This window comes from Thalassophryne amazonica, chromosome 18 (assembly GCF_902500255.1).
Source record: "Thalassophryne amazonica chromosome 18, fThaAma1.1, whole genome shotgun sequence".
NCBI lineage: Eukaryota > Metazoa > Chordata > Actinopteri > Batrachoidiformes > Batrachoididae > Thalassophryne > Thalassophryne amazonica.
The window spans coordinates 29,906,627-29,922,114 of NC_047120.1; the positions used below are offsets into that span (position 1 = coordinate 29,906,627).

Consider the following 15,488-nt stretch of genomic DNA (forward strand, 5'->3'; position numbering starts at 1 on the left):
AGTGCTACATATTTGCAAGGCACTGTTTTTAATTTTGAAACAGTGTGGGCCCTATCTTGATGTGACCATCTAGAGTAGAAGGATGGTGAGAACAGTCATAGTCAACCCACAGACCTGCTCCAAAGACCTAAAACATGATCTTGCTGCAGATAGTGTCTTTGTGCATCGTTCAACTATACAGCGCACTTTGCACAAGGAGATGCTGTAATGTAGAGGAAGCTTTTTCTGCATACACACCACAAACAGAGTCACATGAGGTATACTAAAGCACATTTGGACAAGCCAGCTTCATTTTGGAATAAAGTGCTGTGGACTGATGAAACTGAAGTTGAGTTATTTGGACATAACAAGGGGCGGTATGCATGGCTGAAAAAGAACACAGCATTCCAAGAAAAACACTTGCTACCGACAGTAAAATTTGGAGGTGGTTCCATCATGCTGTGTGGCTGTGAGGCCAGTGCAGGTACTGGGAATCTTATTAAAGTTGAGGGTCACATGGATTACAGTCAATATCAGCAGATTCTTGAGAACAATGTTCATGAATCAGTGACAAAGTAGAAGTTGCACCGGGCCAGATCTTTCAACAAGACAACAACCCTAAACACTGCTCAGAATCTACTAAGGCATTCATGCAGAGGAACAAGTACAATGTTCTGGAATGGCCATCTCAGTCCCCAGACCTGAATATTATTGAAAATCTGTGGTGTGATTTTAAGCGGGTTGTCCATGTTCAGAAACCAACAAACCTGACTGAACTGGAGATGTTTTGTAAAGAAGAATGGTCCAAAATACCTTCAACCAGACTGGAAGCTGTAGGAAGCGTTTAGAGGCTGTTATTTCTGCAAAAGGAGGATCTATTAAATATTGATGTATTTTTTCTGTTGGGGTGCCCATATTTATGCACCTGCCTAATTTTATTTAAAGAATTATTGCACACTTTCTGTAAATTCTATAAACCTCATTTCACTTCTCAAATATCAGTGTATTCATCTGCTATATGATAGATTTAACTGAAATTTCTGATCTAGACAACCACTGATTTATAAAGGAAAATCATGAAAATTATCAGGGGTGCCTAAACTTTTACATACAACTGTATCTGAGAACTGCACCATACAAATAGAAGAAAAGCTCTGTGCTCCACTTTAGACCAGGTTTTTGGTGGTCTATGGTATGGATGAATTCTGCTGCCTCAAGATCGGAATGTGCCAACACTGTGCTTGACCAGGCTGCATTTTAAGACTGAGTTGCGTGTGGTCACACAATTGACTACCAAACCTGCGACTTCGATAGCGTGGTTGCTGGGTGTGAAAATCCCAACTACGTTGGTTTGAAAATAACATGTCCATTCCAACTTGGAACTACCTTGGTTCCTCACTGGCAACCACCCCGAAAGACCATCCACCTGTTCATCTCCACCTCTTGAAAGTAGGCCAAGATGTCATAGTTGGTGTTCTCTCACAATCCAAGTAGTACACCTAACGGGGGCACCGCCAGAGATTTTGGGCCCATGAAAAGAAATCTTACTCCCCCCCCATATTATTTTGCCAGTTTTATAATTGTATTAGGTATTAGGTAGTATTATTAATTGCCTCTCTTTGCCCCTGTCAATCATGGGCCCCTAGAATCATCCTCATTCTCTCCTTTTCGGCACCCCTGCTTGCTAAAAACACTGTTCTTTTGACGTAATGCCATTCCAGGGGTCCCCTCTTCCCAAATACCTCCAGTTGTCACCGTAGGTCACTGGTTAGAGTACAAATCTCAAACTATAATACTGTAGTAAGACTTGAAATACCAGGAATCTAAAATTTGGACCTTTGTTTTCCTGAAACAGTGTTGCCAAACACCTTCATCCAGCTATTTTATGAATCCATCTGATTATTCCACCAGATGTGTCGCAATCTTATAGGCCACAAATGCTTATACAAACCAATGTTTTCTTACTTATGGTTTGAGTAAACTCTGACAATGTCCAGAATAAAAAAGAAAAGTAAGTAAATTGTCTACCTGAGTGTTACTTTTTCTGTTTTTGTTGTGAATTTGACAAAACACCACTGCAGGTGCACAGAGACAACGGACAGTAGAGTGGATGAGTATGTTTGGCGTACCGTTCAGGATTTTCGACTTGGTGCTGTGGACTTTGCTCAGCCTCAGATCAGCATCTGTCTGTTTGTGTGGCTCAGTGGAGTCCATCAGCACTCGCCTCTCCTGCGCTCTCCTCTCTAGCTTTCTCACTCTGCCCTGGGAGCGGATGATGAAGTCCGGTCTGGACCTCCGTAATGCTTCCTGCCAAAACTCAGAATACCCACAAATCACTTTCTACTCCAGTCTCCCAAATGGAGAACCCAAGTTCTGGGATTCTGTGGCAGTACAATTCATTATTTTCACAGCAATACATGATAGATATTATATATTTTAGCAGCATTATGCCCAGTTTTGTGTTGGTTATTAACTTGTGCTTTGAACTTACCTGTAGAGAAATATTTTCAGCCAGATTTTCAGGGTCGGGTCTCAATGGGCCAAAGTCAGAGCGAGGCCGCTCTTGGTGTTCGATTGATTTCTGATGAGGATTTGTCTTTGTAGATTTTTCTACCAAAGCAGAGAAAAGCTGTTATTTTATTTATTTATTTATTTCCATTTATACCCGGCCTCCTTGGCTGCACATCTGTAGAGGAGCTAGGGACCACCCACTCTGCACCCATCCCATCCCCACCCACTTCAGAGAACCACATCAAAACTAACTCAGGATGTTCCCAAAAATAAAAACTCACCTCAAGACAGATTCAAACACAGAAAAGAAAAAGAACTACAGTGGACATTGTCATTGGCTGAACCAGCCAGTAACAAGTACTTTGGGTCTCCATCTTGTTTAAGGAATTGACAGCAAGTCATCCACTCTACTACTACTGAATGATTCAGAATCAATGCCACAGAGACTGTCTGGACAACAACAGAGTCACTTGAAAGTTTGAAGCAATCATAGCAATAAATATTCAATTTCAATGCACAAGAAAAAAAAAAAATCCCTTATATAGAGTTATTTAAAGAAACATGTATTTACAATAATAGACATCCAACATGATTTTTCACCCCAAAACACCACATCAATGGATTATACAAGATGACGGATGAAAATATCACAGAAACGAGCTTTATGTTCATTCTACTCTTTTTTCAACTCCTTGTATTCAATGCCCATCTAAAATGGCTGCCAAAATATTTTTTTCCTTCATTAAAAAGCATTATAACAACATATAAAAGGTATAATTTCCAACACTGTTTCATGAGAAAACTATCTTAGGTCACAACAAATGATTTTGTGCCTAAATTATTTCATTTATGAGTTTAAAAATTCAAAATGGCGTCCAACATGGCCACCTAAGCCAGGTATTCAAGATGGCGTTTAAAATATTCTTCAAAATACAATGTGAAGATTATTATTTATTATTAATTATGTTGTTTGTCACTATGGTGATTGTAAGTGCATGTTAACGAGCCATTTTGAATTTAAAACTCTTTAAAATTTAAGGTGCACATGGATTTGTTGTGACTTAAAATGTTATTCCGATGGAATACTTTTGAAAATTAAGTCGTTTATATGTTGTTATGTGGTTTAATGAAAACATATTGAATGCCACCATGAACATCTTCTTATTTTTTGTTTTTGGGAACATCCTGATTGTGTTTTTGGGTCATCTAAGGACAACGTGATCTCACCCCAGTTTGTGATAGTATCATGAAAAGTGATTTAATCTATACAATAGGTGTCAAACCGATTCCAGAAAGGGCCAAGAGAGTGCAGATTTGCTTTGTGTCCACCAACTCCACCAGGTGATTTCAACATCACTTTGAGCAGATGGGATGAGTTCATCAATGAAATCACTTGGTGGAGTGGGTGGTTCCAAAGAAAACCTACACACCCTTGGCCCTATCTGGAATTGGTTTGACACCTATGATCTATCTATACCATCACAAAATAATTTCATGATACTCCCACAAAAATGACATTTCCGTCATGGTATCACAAAATAATTTCATGATGGTATAGTGAAATAAATTTGTGATGATATCTCAAAGTTTGGGTGTGAGATGGGGGGGGGGGGGGGGGTGTCATAGTTAAGGTCACGGGTTAAGGTTATGCTTGGGGGTAGGGGTAGGGTTAAACATAGTGAACTAGACTTGATTCCTGCATGAAAATGTGATGCATTTAGTGACGGTATCACAATAAATAAATAAATATAAAAAGCATGAGACCCTGCTGTCTAACCTATAACCTATAAGTTGATTTGGTTTCGTTAAAATCAAGTGCAATATGTATAAGGCACTGAATTCCACTGTATCCATACTGATTAAATCCCAAATTCTGCTCTAAAAACAAAATGTTGAGCTTGCAACATTTTCAGCTAATTGGATGAAAGATCAATGTTTTATCAGGTGAGAAATTATGTTTACATACAAAGGAAGAAAGCAGTAATAATACCAGTATTTCCCTGGGGTGAAGCAGGCGAGTCCTTCTCACTTTTCTTCTTCCTGCGCTGCCTTTGCAGTTTGATATTTTCTATGATTGCAGCAGCATTGAGGGCGAGGATATCCTCTGGGGACTGATTTGAGCCGGGATCTGAAACAACAAGATGGCTTTGGCATGAGTGACGGCTGGGATGACACTTCAGCTTCCATTTCTCTTCTGTGTGCTGCAGCACAGTTTCATAATTTCCTACTTTTCTTGGTGGTTGACAACATGAAACACTGAATTTAAATTATGCTGCCTGAAGCGCCACATCAGTAATTAATTGATTACACTCTTAATGAATGTGATTAAAGAATAATTAATAATTTCACACAGAGAAAATAAATCTTGAATGAGGAATTGAACTCCCTTCCACGATAAACTGCCCTCCTCATGTGACTAATTCAACTTGAACAGTGACTTTTCAAGGCTATTTAAATAATTAGCTACCTAAGAAGCTAAATCTTTCACCTGCTTCTGTTTGATGGTTTGTTTGTTAACACAATGTCTCAGAAGGTAATAATTCATTTGTGATGAACCTTGTCAAAAACATTGGTTCGAGAAAAGAAACAATTTAATTTTAGATTTAAAAAAATGTAGCAACAAAAAAACAATTCAGCATTCAGCATTCATTCCTCAAAGTACCGGTTATGCTAACTCACTACATCCTGAATGTGGTTCATAAAAGTATTTTAACAGGACAGAATTTGTAGGGCTTTACTGTGCAGGTTCAGTAATCCTCAGTTTGACAATTGCAAATAGTATTTGCAAAGTGAATTTGTCTGGTTTACCAGGCTAGACCCCGTTCCAAGTTAGCTAACTATAATGCTAACAAACACTGGCTTGCTAAATTGTCTAAAGCTAAAACACAACTCCTTTTTCAAGATACATGTCTCACAAATGACAGCAAATGAGAACTACACAGAAAACTTGTAGTAAATGTTTAATTTTTACATCTGCAGCAAATTGGACGCATGTTTTAGCAAGCAATAACACACTGGTGATGTGGTTAAATGAAGAAAGGTAATGGAAAATGTATCAATTTTTAGTGGACTACATTTGTATGACTAGGTTGTGGGGGCAGCAGGTTAAATTAGGCAGCTAAGACGTCCTTTCTCCCAGGCACATCTAGTTGGTTTCATCCTTTGGATTCTCAAAATGTACTCAGATGTTATCCCAAAGACCCACAAAAGGAGGTGGCCAAGGGGGATACTCATCAGATGCTTGAACCACCTTAACTGGCTCCCTTCAGTGAAATAGTCCAAATGGATGCCAGAACGTCTTGGTCTTTGTCGAGGGTTGTCCTCAGCCATGGCCTCAGCCAGTGGCTGAGTGGATCCTTCCCAGCCAGCACAACATTGCTGGGAAGTTGCAATCTCATTGCTCCAGAAGTAACGTTGTGTCCATGCAGCTACCACATGGACACAACGTTACTTATGGAGCAATGTTGTAGTTACATTCCGTGCTAGCTGGGTTGTCATTTGATTGGTGGGTTGTATGTCACGTGACATTATTCATACCATTTGTCATTGTGTTTTATTGACTGTGCAATAATTCTTTTTTAGCATACAATTTTGGTGCTATATGAAATTTGCTATTGCACGCCCCGACCACCACGTGCACTCACACTGCTGGGGGCGGCGTTTAGCTAAACATAGCAGAGTTTGTTTTTCTGACACACACACACACACACACACACACACACAAAAGAAATCCACTCCGCTGTAAGCCGTCTGGAGGACCCTCACCAAAAAATTGTAGTGATAAGTATATAAAAAGTAAACTGGAAGTATACTTGAAACATACTTGCATGTACTACTTTTTGGTAAGGGGAATGAAGAACTGTTAGGATGAAAAGCTGAAAAGCTGGACAAATTTATGATGTGATTTTTCGCTGGACTGAGGAACTACACAGTCTTTTTTTTTTTCCTTTTTTGGGAGGCGGGGGGTGATCACCGTCCCCGACTGTCGGATCTGGTACTGCTGGCGAAGAGCAAAGACAGTCAAGTGTGGGTGTGTGTACACCCTGTAACAACAATGGTGGGAATGCCACCTCCACCTCTAATACACACTCGTGCAGCGTCTGTGTAACCACTTATCTGACGGGAAGTAGGACGAAACAGTCGCGACCCACGCTGGTCCTCTGGTTAGACAGCTGCAACACAATAGCTCTTGGAATCAATCAATACAGGCAGAGAAAGTTACCTCCATAGAAGTACGATATCTCGGCGATGAGGTGGAGATGACGTCTGGGTTTTATGGAGTGAGATGATGAAGAATGAGTGACAGCTGTCAGGAAATAATGAGTGACAGCTGTCACTCCCGGCTGTGTCCGTGGCGGCAGCGCCCTCTCGTGCCTGAAGCCCGCACTTCAGGCAGGGCGCCCTCTGGTGGTGGGCCAGCAGTACCTCCTCTTCTGGCGGCCCACACACAACATTTTTGCTCATTTGATTGAGTAACAGTGCAGCGCGGTGGCTTTGTGGTTAGCACTGTTGCCTCACAGCAAGAAGATCATGGGATCAATTCCCCCCTGTGGCCTTTCTGTGTGGAGTTTGCATGTTCTCCCCATGTTTGCGTGAGTTCTCTCCGGCTTCTTCTCACATCCAAAGAGATGCAGATTAGGTGGATTGGAAACTTTCAAGTGTCCGTAGGTGTGCGTGCGGGTTTTAGCTGTGTTTGTTTGTCTTTATGTGGCCCGGAGACAGACTGGTGTCCTGTCCAGGGTGTGCCCCGCCTCATGCCCTATGACTGCTGGGATAGGCTCCAGCCCCCCGTGACTCTTAATTGGAGTAAGCAGTTGAAGATTAGTGAGTGATTGAGCAACTTCTTCTCCACAACAATTCAGAATTACTGTACGTTTGCAATACTGCTGATGCTGCTTCAGTTTGTATATTTGATCTCCATGTCTTGGAAAAGTAACTTGTTCCAAACCAACAAGGAAGCATCCCACTATTTTCTGGCGTGGTTTTATAGCTTCAAATTCAGCAATGCTTGTTCTCATCCCAACTGCTTCATAACTGGATATATGTAAATGGTGCATGAGCAGGGGATGTGTTTAAAGTTCTGATGAAGTTATAAAAAACTACGCTTATTGACTATTTTATTCGGTACACCTGTACAATTGCTTGTTATCACAAATAGCTAATCAGCCAATCACATGGCAGCAACTCAATACATTTAGGCATCTAGATGTGGTGAAGACAACTTGCTGAAGTTCAAACTGAGCATCAGAATGGGCAAGAAAGAGGATTTTAGCGACTTTGAACATGGCATGGTTGTTGGTGCCAGATGGGCTGGTTTGAGTGTTTAAGAAACTGCTAATATGCTGGAATTTTCACGCACAACCATCACTAGGGTTTACAGAAAATGGATGGAAAAAGAGAAGATATCCAGTGAGCGTCAATTGTGTGGACAAAAATGCCTTTTTGATGTCAGAGGTCAGAGGAGAATGAATCCAGACTGGTTGAATAGGCGACTGTGTGATGCTATCAAGTCAATAAGGACCAATATCTCTGAAGAATGTTTCCAACACCTTGTTGAATCTATGTCACAAAGAATTAAGGCAGTTCTAAAGGTAAAAGGGGTCCAATCCAGTACAAGCAAGGTGTACCCAATAAAGTGGCCGGTGAGTGTATATCATCTGCAAAAAGTAGTGTTGCTTTTGTGAGATGTTCCATTCCAGATGGTCTCAAGAGCTGAGATTTGGTTTATGTCCTGAAGACGTTTCCTAACCTTACCCTTAAAACTTATATGCCAAGACCCTTAATCATCACGCAAACTTGAGGAGAGTAGTTTTATGATACACTCAACAAAAATATAAACGCAACACTTTTGGTTTTGCTCCCATTTTGTATGAGATGAACTCAAAGATCTAAAACTTTTTCCACATACACAATATCACCATTTCCCTCAAATATTGTTCACAAACCAGTCTAAATCTGTGATAGTGAGCACTTCTCCTTTGCTGAGATAATCCATCCCACCTCACAGGTGTGCCATATCAAGATGCTGATTAGACACCATGATTAGTGCACAGGTGTGTCTTAGACTGCCCACAATAAAAGGCCACTCTGAAAGGTGCAGTTTTATCACACAGCACAATGCCACAGATGTTGCAAGATTTGAGGGAGCGTGCAGTTGGCATGCTGACAGCAGGAATGTCAACCAGAGCTTTTGCTCGTGTATTGAATGTTCATTTCTCTACCATAAGCCGTCTCCAAAGGCGTTTCAGAGAATTTGGCAGTACATCCAACCAGCCTCACAACCGCAGACCACGTGTAGCCACACCAGCCCAGGACCTCCACATCCAGCATGTTCACCTCCAAGATCGTCTGAGACCAGCCACTCGGACAGCTGCTGAAACAATCGGTTTGCATAACCAAAGAATTTCTGCACAAACTGTCAGAAACCGTCTCAGGGAAGCTCATCTGCATGCTCGTCGTCCTCATCGGGGTCTCGACCTGACTCCAGTTCGTCGTCGTAACTGACTTCAGTGGGCAAATGCTCACATTCGCTGGCGTTTGGCACGTTGGAGAGGTTTTCTCTTCACGGATGAATCCCGGTTCACACTGTTCAGGGCAGATGGCAGACAGCGCGTGTGGAGTCGTGTGGGTGAGCGGTTTTCTGATGTCAATGTTGTGGATCGAGTGGCCCATGGTGGCGGGGGGGTTATGGTATGGGCAGGCGTCTGTTATGGATGAAGAACAGGTGCATTTTATTGATGGCATTTTGAATGGACAGAGATACCGTGACGAGATCCTGAGGCCCATTGTTGTGCCATACATCCAAGAACATCACCTCATGTTGCAGCAGGATAATGCACGGCCCCATGTTGCAAGGATCTGTACACAATTCTTGGAAGCTGAAAATGTCCCAGTTCTTGCATGGCCGGCATACTCACCGGACATGTCACCCATTGAGCATGTTTGGGATGCTCTGGACCGGCGTATACGACAGTGTGTACCAGTTCCTGCCAATATCCAGCAACTTCGCACAGCCATTGAAGAGGAGTGGACCAACATTCCACAGGCCACAACTGACAACCCGATCAACTCTATACGAAGGAGATGTGTTGCACTGCATGAGGCAAATGGTGGTCACACCAGATACTGACTGGTATCCCCCCCCCAATAAAACAAAACTGCACCTTTCAGAGTGGCCTTTTATTGTGGACAGTCTAAGGCACACCTGTGCACTAATCATGGTGTCTAATCAGCATCTTGATATGGCACACCTGTGAGGTGGGATGGATTATCTCAGCAAAGGAGAAGTGCTCACTATCACAGATTTAGACTGGTTTGTGAACAATATTTGAGGGAAATGGTGATATTGTGTATGTGGAAAAAGTTTTAGATCTTTGAGTTCATCTCATACAAAATGGGAGCAAAACCAAAAGTGTTGCGTTTATATTTTGACTGCATATTCCAAACCTGATACTTTGCTTTCCCCACATTTAGCAGCCTGACCTCCCTTCTTTCCCTGTGATTCCAGTGACAGTTTCAACTAGAAATACAGTAAATTACACATGCAAAAAAGAGATAATGAATGAAATTATAAACTGACTCAGTGCCAAAGCACAAGCCTGACAGATTCCAACACCTACTGAGAATGTGTTTGGCTTTCTGCTGAAAATGTGGACACAGCTGTCACTACAGACATATAAGGAATAAATAGTCCATAACGAGGGAACTAACACATCATATTTCAGCAATAACCACAAACACTCGACCGGCACGGTTAAAGGCTGTCTCCAAGTCTAAAACGCAAATGCAGACTAGGGAGGTGGTTAAAGAAGTGGTTTTGTAAACAGAGGATCCTTGGTTCAAATCCCCTTCAGGTTCATGCTACTAACCTATAAAATTATTCATGGATGGCACCTCCCTATCTAGCTGACCTAATTAAGCCTTACGTACCGGCCCGGGCTTTACGTTCTCAGGGTGCAGGACTACATGTGAATAAGAAGTCTGCGGGTCACAGAGCTTTTTTCTTATTATGCCCCTGTTCTGTGGAATGATCTCCCTGTGTCAATAAAAGTCAGATTCTCTGGAGATTTTCAAGTCCAGACTTAAGATGCACTTATTTTCCCTTTCATATGGCTAGCATACTGGTACAGTTTTGTCTTACGCTTTTTACTCTTTTAATTAATTTATTAGTAATTGGAGCGGGCTGCGACCTCAACTTTACCTAAATTCTGGGTCTTTTAGCGAAGTTTAGGGCTAGTGGCCGGCGAACACCTTAGTATTTCTCTGTTTTTCTTGTTTAATGCTGGCTAATTATACAGTATTTTTTGTCTTTCTGATGCCTGGTTCTGTTTTTTTCTCTCTGTTTAAGGTGCAGCTCCATGCAGAGATGGGAGTTGTATTTGTGTTGGCGATCCTCCTGTCCTGTGCGTCAATAGCATTTCTTGTATATTGGTCTGTGAATTGTTCTGTAATTTAAGTTTGTAGCATGGCCCAAGCAGAGGGTCACCCCTTTCAGTCTGGTCTGCTTGAGGTTTCTTCCTCAGAGGGAGTTTTTCCTTACCACTGTTGCTCTGGGGGTTGGTAAGGTTAGACCTTACCTGTGTGAAGCGCTTTGAGGCAACTCTGTTGTGATTTGGCGCTATATAAATGAAAATAAATTGAAATTGAAATTGTTGTAAAATCACTAAAGACCCTTGGACAATTCCCAAGTTGCCAAGTTGCAATTGAGTGCCTTGCATGGCAGCACCCTGGCATCAGTGTGTGTGCGAAGAAAGCTGTATATAAATGCAGTTCCTTCAGAGGTAGTATGATGTTGCACGGCCTGGATTGAGTTCCCATTGGTCCTCCTTAACCCCTTAACGCCTGAATTTATATAGCTGTATATAAAAAATGTTTTGTGTGTGTTTTTGCCTTTAAGTAGACGGTAAATAATGTTGAGATTATTAATTACACTTTTGCACAAAAAATAAATAGTAATTTGGTATTTTGGTAATAATTTATGTTATAATGTTATAATAATAATAATGGTATGTTGCAAATTTGCAACAACAGGCATACTGGTCAGTTTGGTATGTTGCATATTTGAGTCAAATATTGTAACATACAAGGGCTGTCAATAAAGTATAGGTCCTTTTTATTTTTTCCAAAAAGTATATGGATTTCATTCATATGTTTTTACGTCAGACATGCTTGAACCCTCGTTCGCATGCGTGAGTTTTTCCACGCCTGTCGGTGACGTCATTCGCCTGTGAGCACTCCTTGTGGGAGGAGTCGTCCAGCCCCTCGTCGGAATTCCTTTGTCTGAGAAGTTGCTGAGAGACTGGCGCTTTGTTTGATCAAAATTTTTTTCTAAACCTGTGAGGCACATCGAAGTGGACATGGTTCGAAAAATTAAGATGGTTTTCGGTGAAAATTTTAACGGCTGATGAGAGATTTTGAGGTGATACTGTCGCTTTAAGGACTTCCCACGGAGCGAGACGTCGTGCAGCACTCCCAGGCGCCGTCGTCAGCCTGTTTCAAGCTGAAAACCTCCACATTTCAGGCTCTATTGATCCAGGACGTCGTGAGAGAACAGAGAAGTTTCAGAAGAAGTCGGTTTCAGCATTTTATCCGGATATTCCACTGTTAAAGGAGATTTTTTTTAATGAAAGACGTGCGGACGGGTCCGCGCATCGGGACGCAGCCGGCGCGGTGCGGCGGCACAGGAAAAACATCTCCGTGTTGATAACCATTTGTAAAATCCAGGCGGCTTTTGATGGCTTTCAGTGGAGTGAGTATATGAAAAATTGTTTAACAGCTGGGCATGTTCCAACTTGTCCTTAAGGCTTCCAACAGAGGTGTTTTTCCTGTGGCGCTGCGTTGCGGCACGTATTGCATTAAAAAAATCTCCTTTAACAGTGGAATATCCGGATAAAATGCTGAAACCGACTTCTTCTGAAACTTCTCTGTTCTCTCACGATGTCCTGGATCAATAGAGCCTGAAATGTGGAGGTTTTCAGCTTGAAACAGGCTGACGACGGCGCCTGAGAGCGCTGCGCGACGTCCCGCACCGTGGGAAGTCCTTAAAGCGACAGTATCACCTCAAAATCTCTCATCAGCCGTTAAAATTTTCACCGAAAACCAGCTTAATTTTTCGAACAGTGTCCACTTATGTGCCTCACAGGTTTAGAAAAAATTTTGATCAAACAAAGCGCCAGTCTCTCAGCAACTTCTCAGACAAAGGAATTCTGACGAGGGGCTGGACGACTCCTCCCACAAGGAGTGCTCACAGGCGAATGACGTCACCGGCAGGCGTGCAAAAACTCACGCATGCGCACGAGGGTTCAAGCATGTCTGACGTAAAAACATATGAATGAAATCCATATAGTTTTTGAAAAAAATAAAAAGGACCTATACTTTATTGACAGACCTCGTATATGCGACAATAGGCGTTAAGGGATTAATATGTGTAGAGATGGTAGCTCAGTGGGATAAGGAGTTGGGCTACCAATGTTTTAACCTCGGTTTGATTCCTAATCACACAACTTTGTGTACTCAGACAAGACATTTCATCTGTGATGTCCCAGTCCCCCCAGCTGCAAATGTGTACTTGGCTGGGAAATTACAATGTGGTGGACTACCTTCCTGTCCATGTACTTTTTTCCTTTCTCCTTAATCTGCAATTGAATATTTGGTGCTTTTCTTGTGAGAACATTGCAATCCACTTTGGTTTATGCCCTGAAGACTTGCATGAACTTTAACCAAAAAACCTGCATGCTTAGAACCTTAGCCATAATCCCAACCTGAGGGGAGCAACTTTATGATATCTGCACTGTCCAACACTGATTCTAACATGTGATACTTTATTTTAGCAGCCTGTAATTCCCCTTCGTTTCCTGTGATGCCAATGACAGTTGTGACAAGAAATACAGTAGATTACACATGCAGGGGAATGCGTGGAGAAAATGAAAGAAGGTAAAAGAGACAACTCCTGCTAGGTGTTGACAGAACCTCTGCCCTTTGATGCTGAAAAGATCTGGAAATTGCATTTGCACCATCATATAAACAATCATCTAAACATGATGCATGTCGATGAAATATCAGATATCAAACATCAAACCTGATAGTTTGGCCCCAGATCTGCCTATAGTACATCCAAGTCATACATACACGTACAGCACAAAGAAAGAGTATATTTAGACACTTGTTTTGAAAATAGAGATCAGAGATACAGGGAGTCTATGTGCTGACAAGAAGACCGTCAGACTAGGACAGGCAAACCTACCGGGGGACTTGATGAGGGTAAGAGAGGTAGATGCCCTCTTCACCGCCTCCTCTGACAGCAGCAATCTTTCTTTTTTGTTTTCATTCGGCTTGAGAGTCTCTGCCTTTGGCTGACCTGCTTCTTCCACCGCTGACTCAGAGCTGATGAAACTATTCTCAGGGTTCACAGAATTGACATTGGTCTCTGGTGGAAGCTCAAAGCTCCATTTCCTGACAGATGCCTGAGACACTTTCTCTACACTTTGCTCAGTGCGTCCAAACACATTGGCGTTGCAGCTCAGTGGCCTGAGTGGCCTGTCCAGTCTCTGTCCAACGGCCTTTGAAGAAAATTCAGGGGGAGACCGTGTTGCTACAGCTGGTGGATTGCTGACAAAAAGGTTCAGCATTGACCGGTGTAATGTTCCACCGTTCTTTTCTGGATCTTTAGGTAAGGGTGAAACAGGGTTTGTCCTCTCTGGAGCAAGATGGTTATGTGAAGGTGGGGTATTGTCTGAAGGGTAAGCTCCCTTAGTGTAGCTTTCTTGATGCTCTGGGTGTCCACTGTTAGAACCTGTTTTTGGTGAACTGTAGTGCTTCCTGTGCTCTGTTACTTTGATAATTGCTGCGTTTCTTCTGTGGACTCCCGTGTCCAAAGCATGGCTAGTTGGTTGTACTGTGTCTTTCACCTTTGAGCTGGTGCTGCGTGTCATCTTTTGCTCTGTTACTTTGACTATGGTGGCCTTCTTTTGTGCTGAGATCTGCCTGGAGTTTGGGTCCATGGACTGGGGGGATCGGGGTGGAGAAGGGGATTTCCTCATCGGAGTGGAGTTGCTACAGATGGGGCTTTCAAAGTCTGGCAGACTGGTTGATCTGGTGACTTTCCTGGAGGAGATTGTGATGGAGGAAAAGCCAGCTTTGTTCTGAGGAACAATCATAGTCACAGAAGAGGTTGTCTGTGAAATGGGTTGTGAGTTGACTGTTGCCCTCAGAGGCTGAATACCAGTTGTTCTTTGCAAAAGAATATGTGCACTGGAGGATTCAGCAGAAGTGGTTTGATGCATGGGGAAGTTGTTGGACTCAAAGCCCGTTGTTTTCCCAAGAGGAGCGTTCTCACTGAGGTTGGAGCTGGTCCCTGTGGGAAGATCATTGGACTGACTGTCTCCAGGGAGTGCGGAGAACCTGTTGATATTCCAGCCTCTTCTCAGAGCCTGCAAGCTGATTGGTCTGTTCCCATTCTTGGCAGTGGCGCTTTGTTTTTCTGGTACCTATGTGGATAAATGACATTCAACGATATAAAAATGCTTAATTATGCAGAGCAATCCTATCATCCTGTTATTGCTAATGTCCCTCACTAAACAGTTTGTCATTACCATAAAGCAGATGTTGAACATTCATCTTGCCAATTTGAGACACTGTTTTAAGGAGCCCCCTTCACAAAACAGAGCCTTAGCTCAGTTTACACACAATACTGCGGTGATATTGACAGTATAAAATACCGCTAATGTTATGTTGAACCAGTGTTTTGTTTTGTTTTTTTGTTTTTTTGTACAGGCTAGTCGTGTTTGTGCTGTGGTAAGATGACACACTGAACGCCACAGCAGCAAGAAACAGGTGTCACAAAACCGTGACTTGTCACAACCGGAATAACAACACACAACCCTCAACAGAAATGGAACCAAAGCCAAAAACAGTAAAGGATTCTGTGCTTATTTTAGAAAATATTTTCAGATTTTGCATAAAAAACAATATACCAAAGACAAAAAAGTAAATGTATTTTA

At 42.2% G+C, this 15,488-nt stretch overlaps 1 protein-coding gene across 3 annotated transcripts in view; it reads right to left on the minus strand.

Moving 5' to 3' along the window:
• c18h10orf90 (chromosome 18 C10orf90 homolog) overlaps positions 1-15,488 on the minus strand; it is a 56,095-nt gene that overhangs the window by 18,261 nt on the left and 22,346 nt on the right. For 2 of the 3 annotated variants that reach the window (XM_034193902.1, XM_034193901.1), the window contains exons 4-7: positions 13,733-14,975; positions 4,481-4,618; positions 2,471-2,589; positions 2,109-2,286 (exon numbers count right to left, since the gene is read on the minus strand). In XM_034193902.1, coding sequence (XP_034049793.1) covers positions 2,109-2,286; positions 2,471-2,589; positions 4,481-4,618; positions 13,733-14,975 — 1,678 coding nt within the window. The remainder of the gene's footprint in view (positions 1-2,108; positions 2,287-2,470; positions 2,590-4,480; positions 4,619-13,732; positions 14,976-15,488) is intronic. The other variant, XR_004566486.1, reaches the window with a different exon arrangement.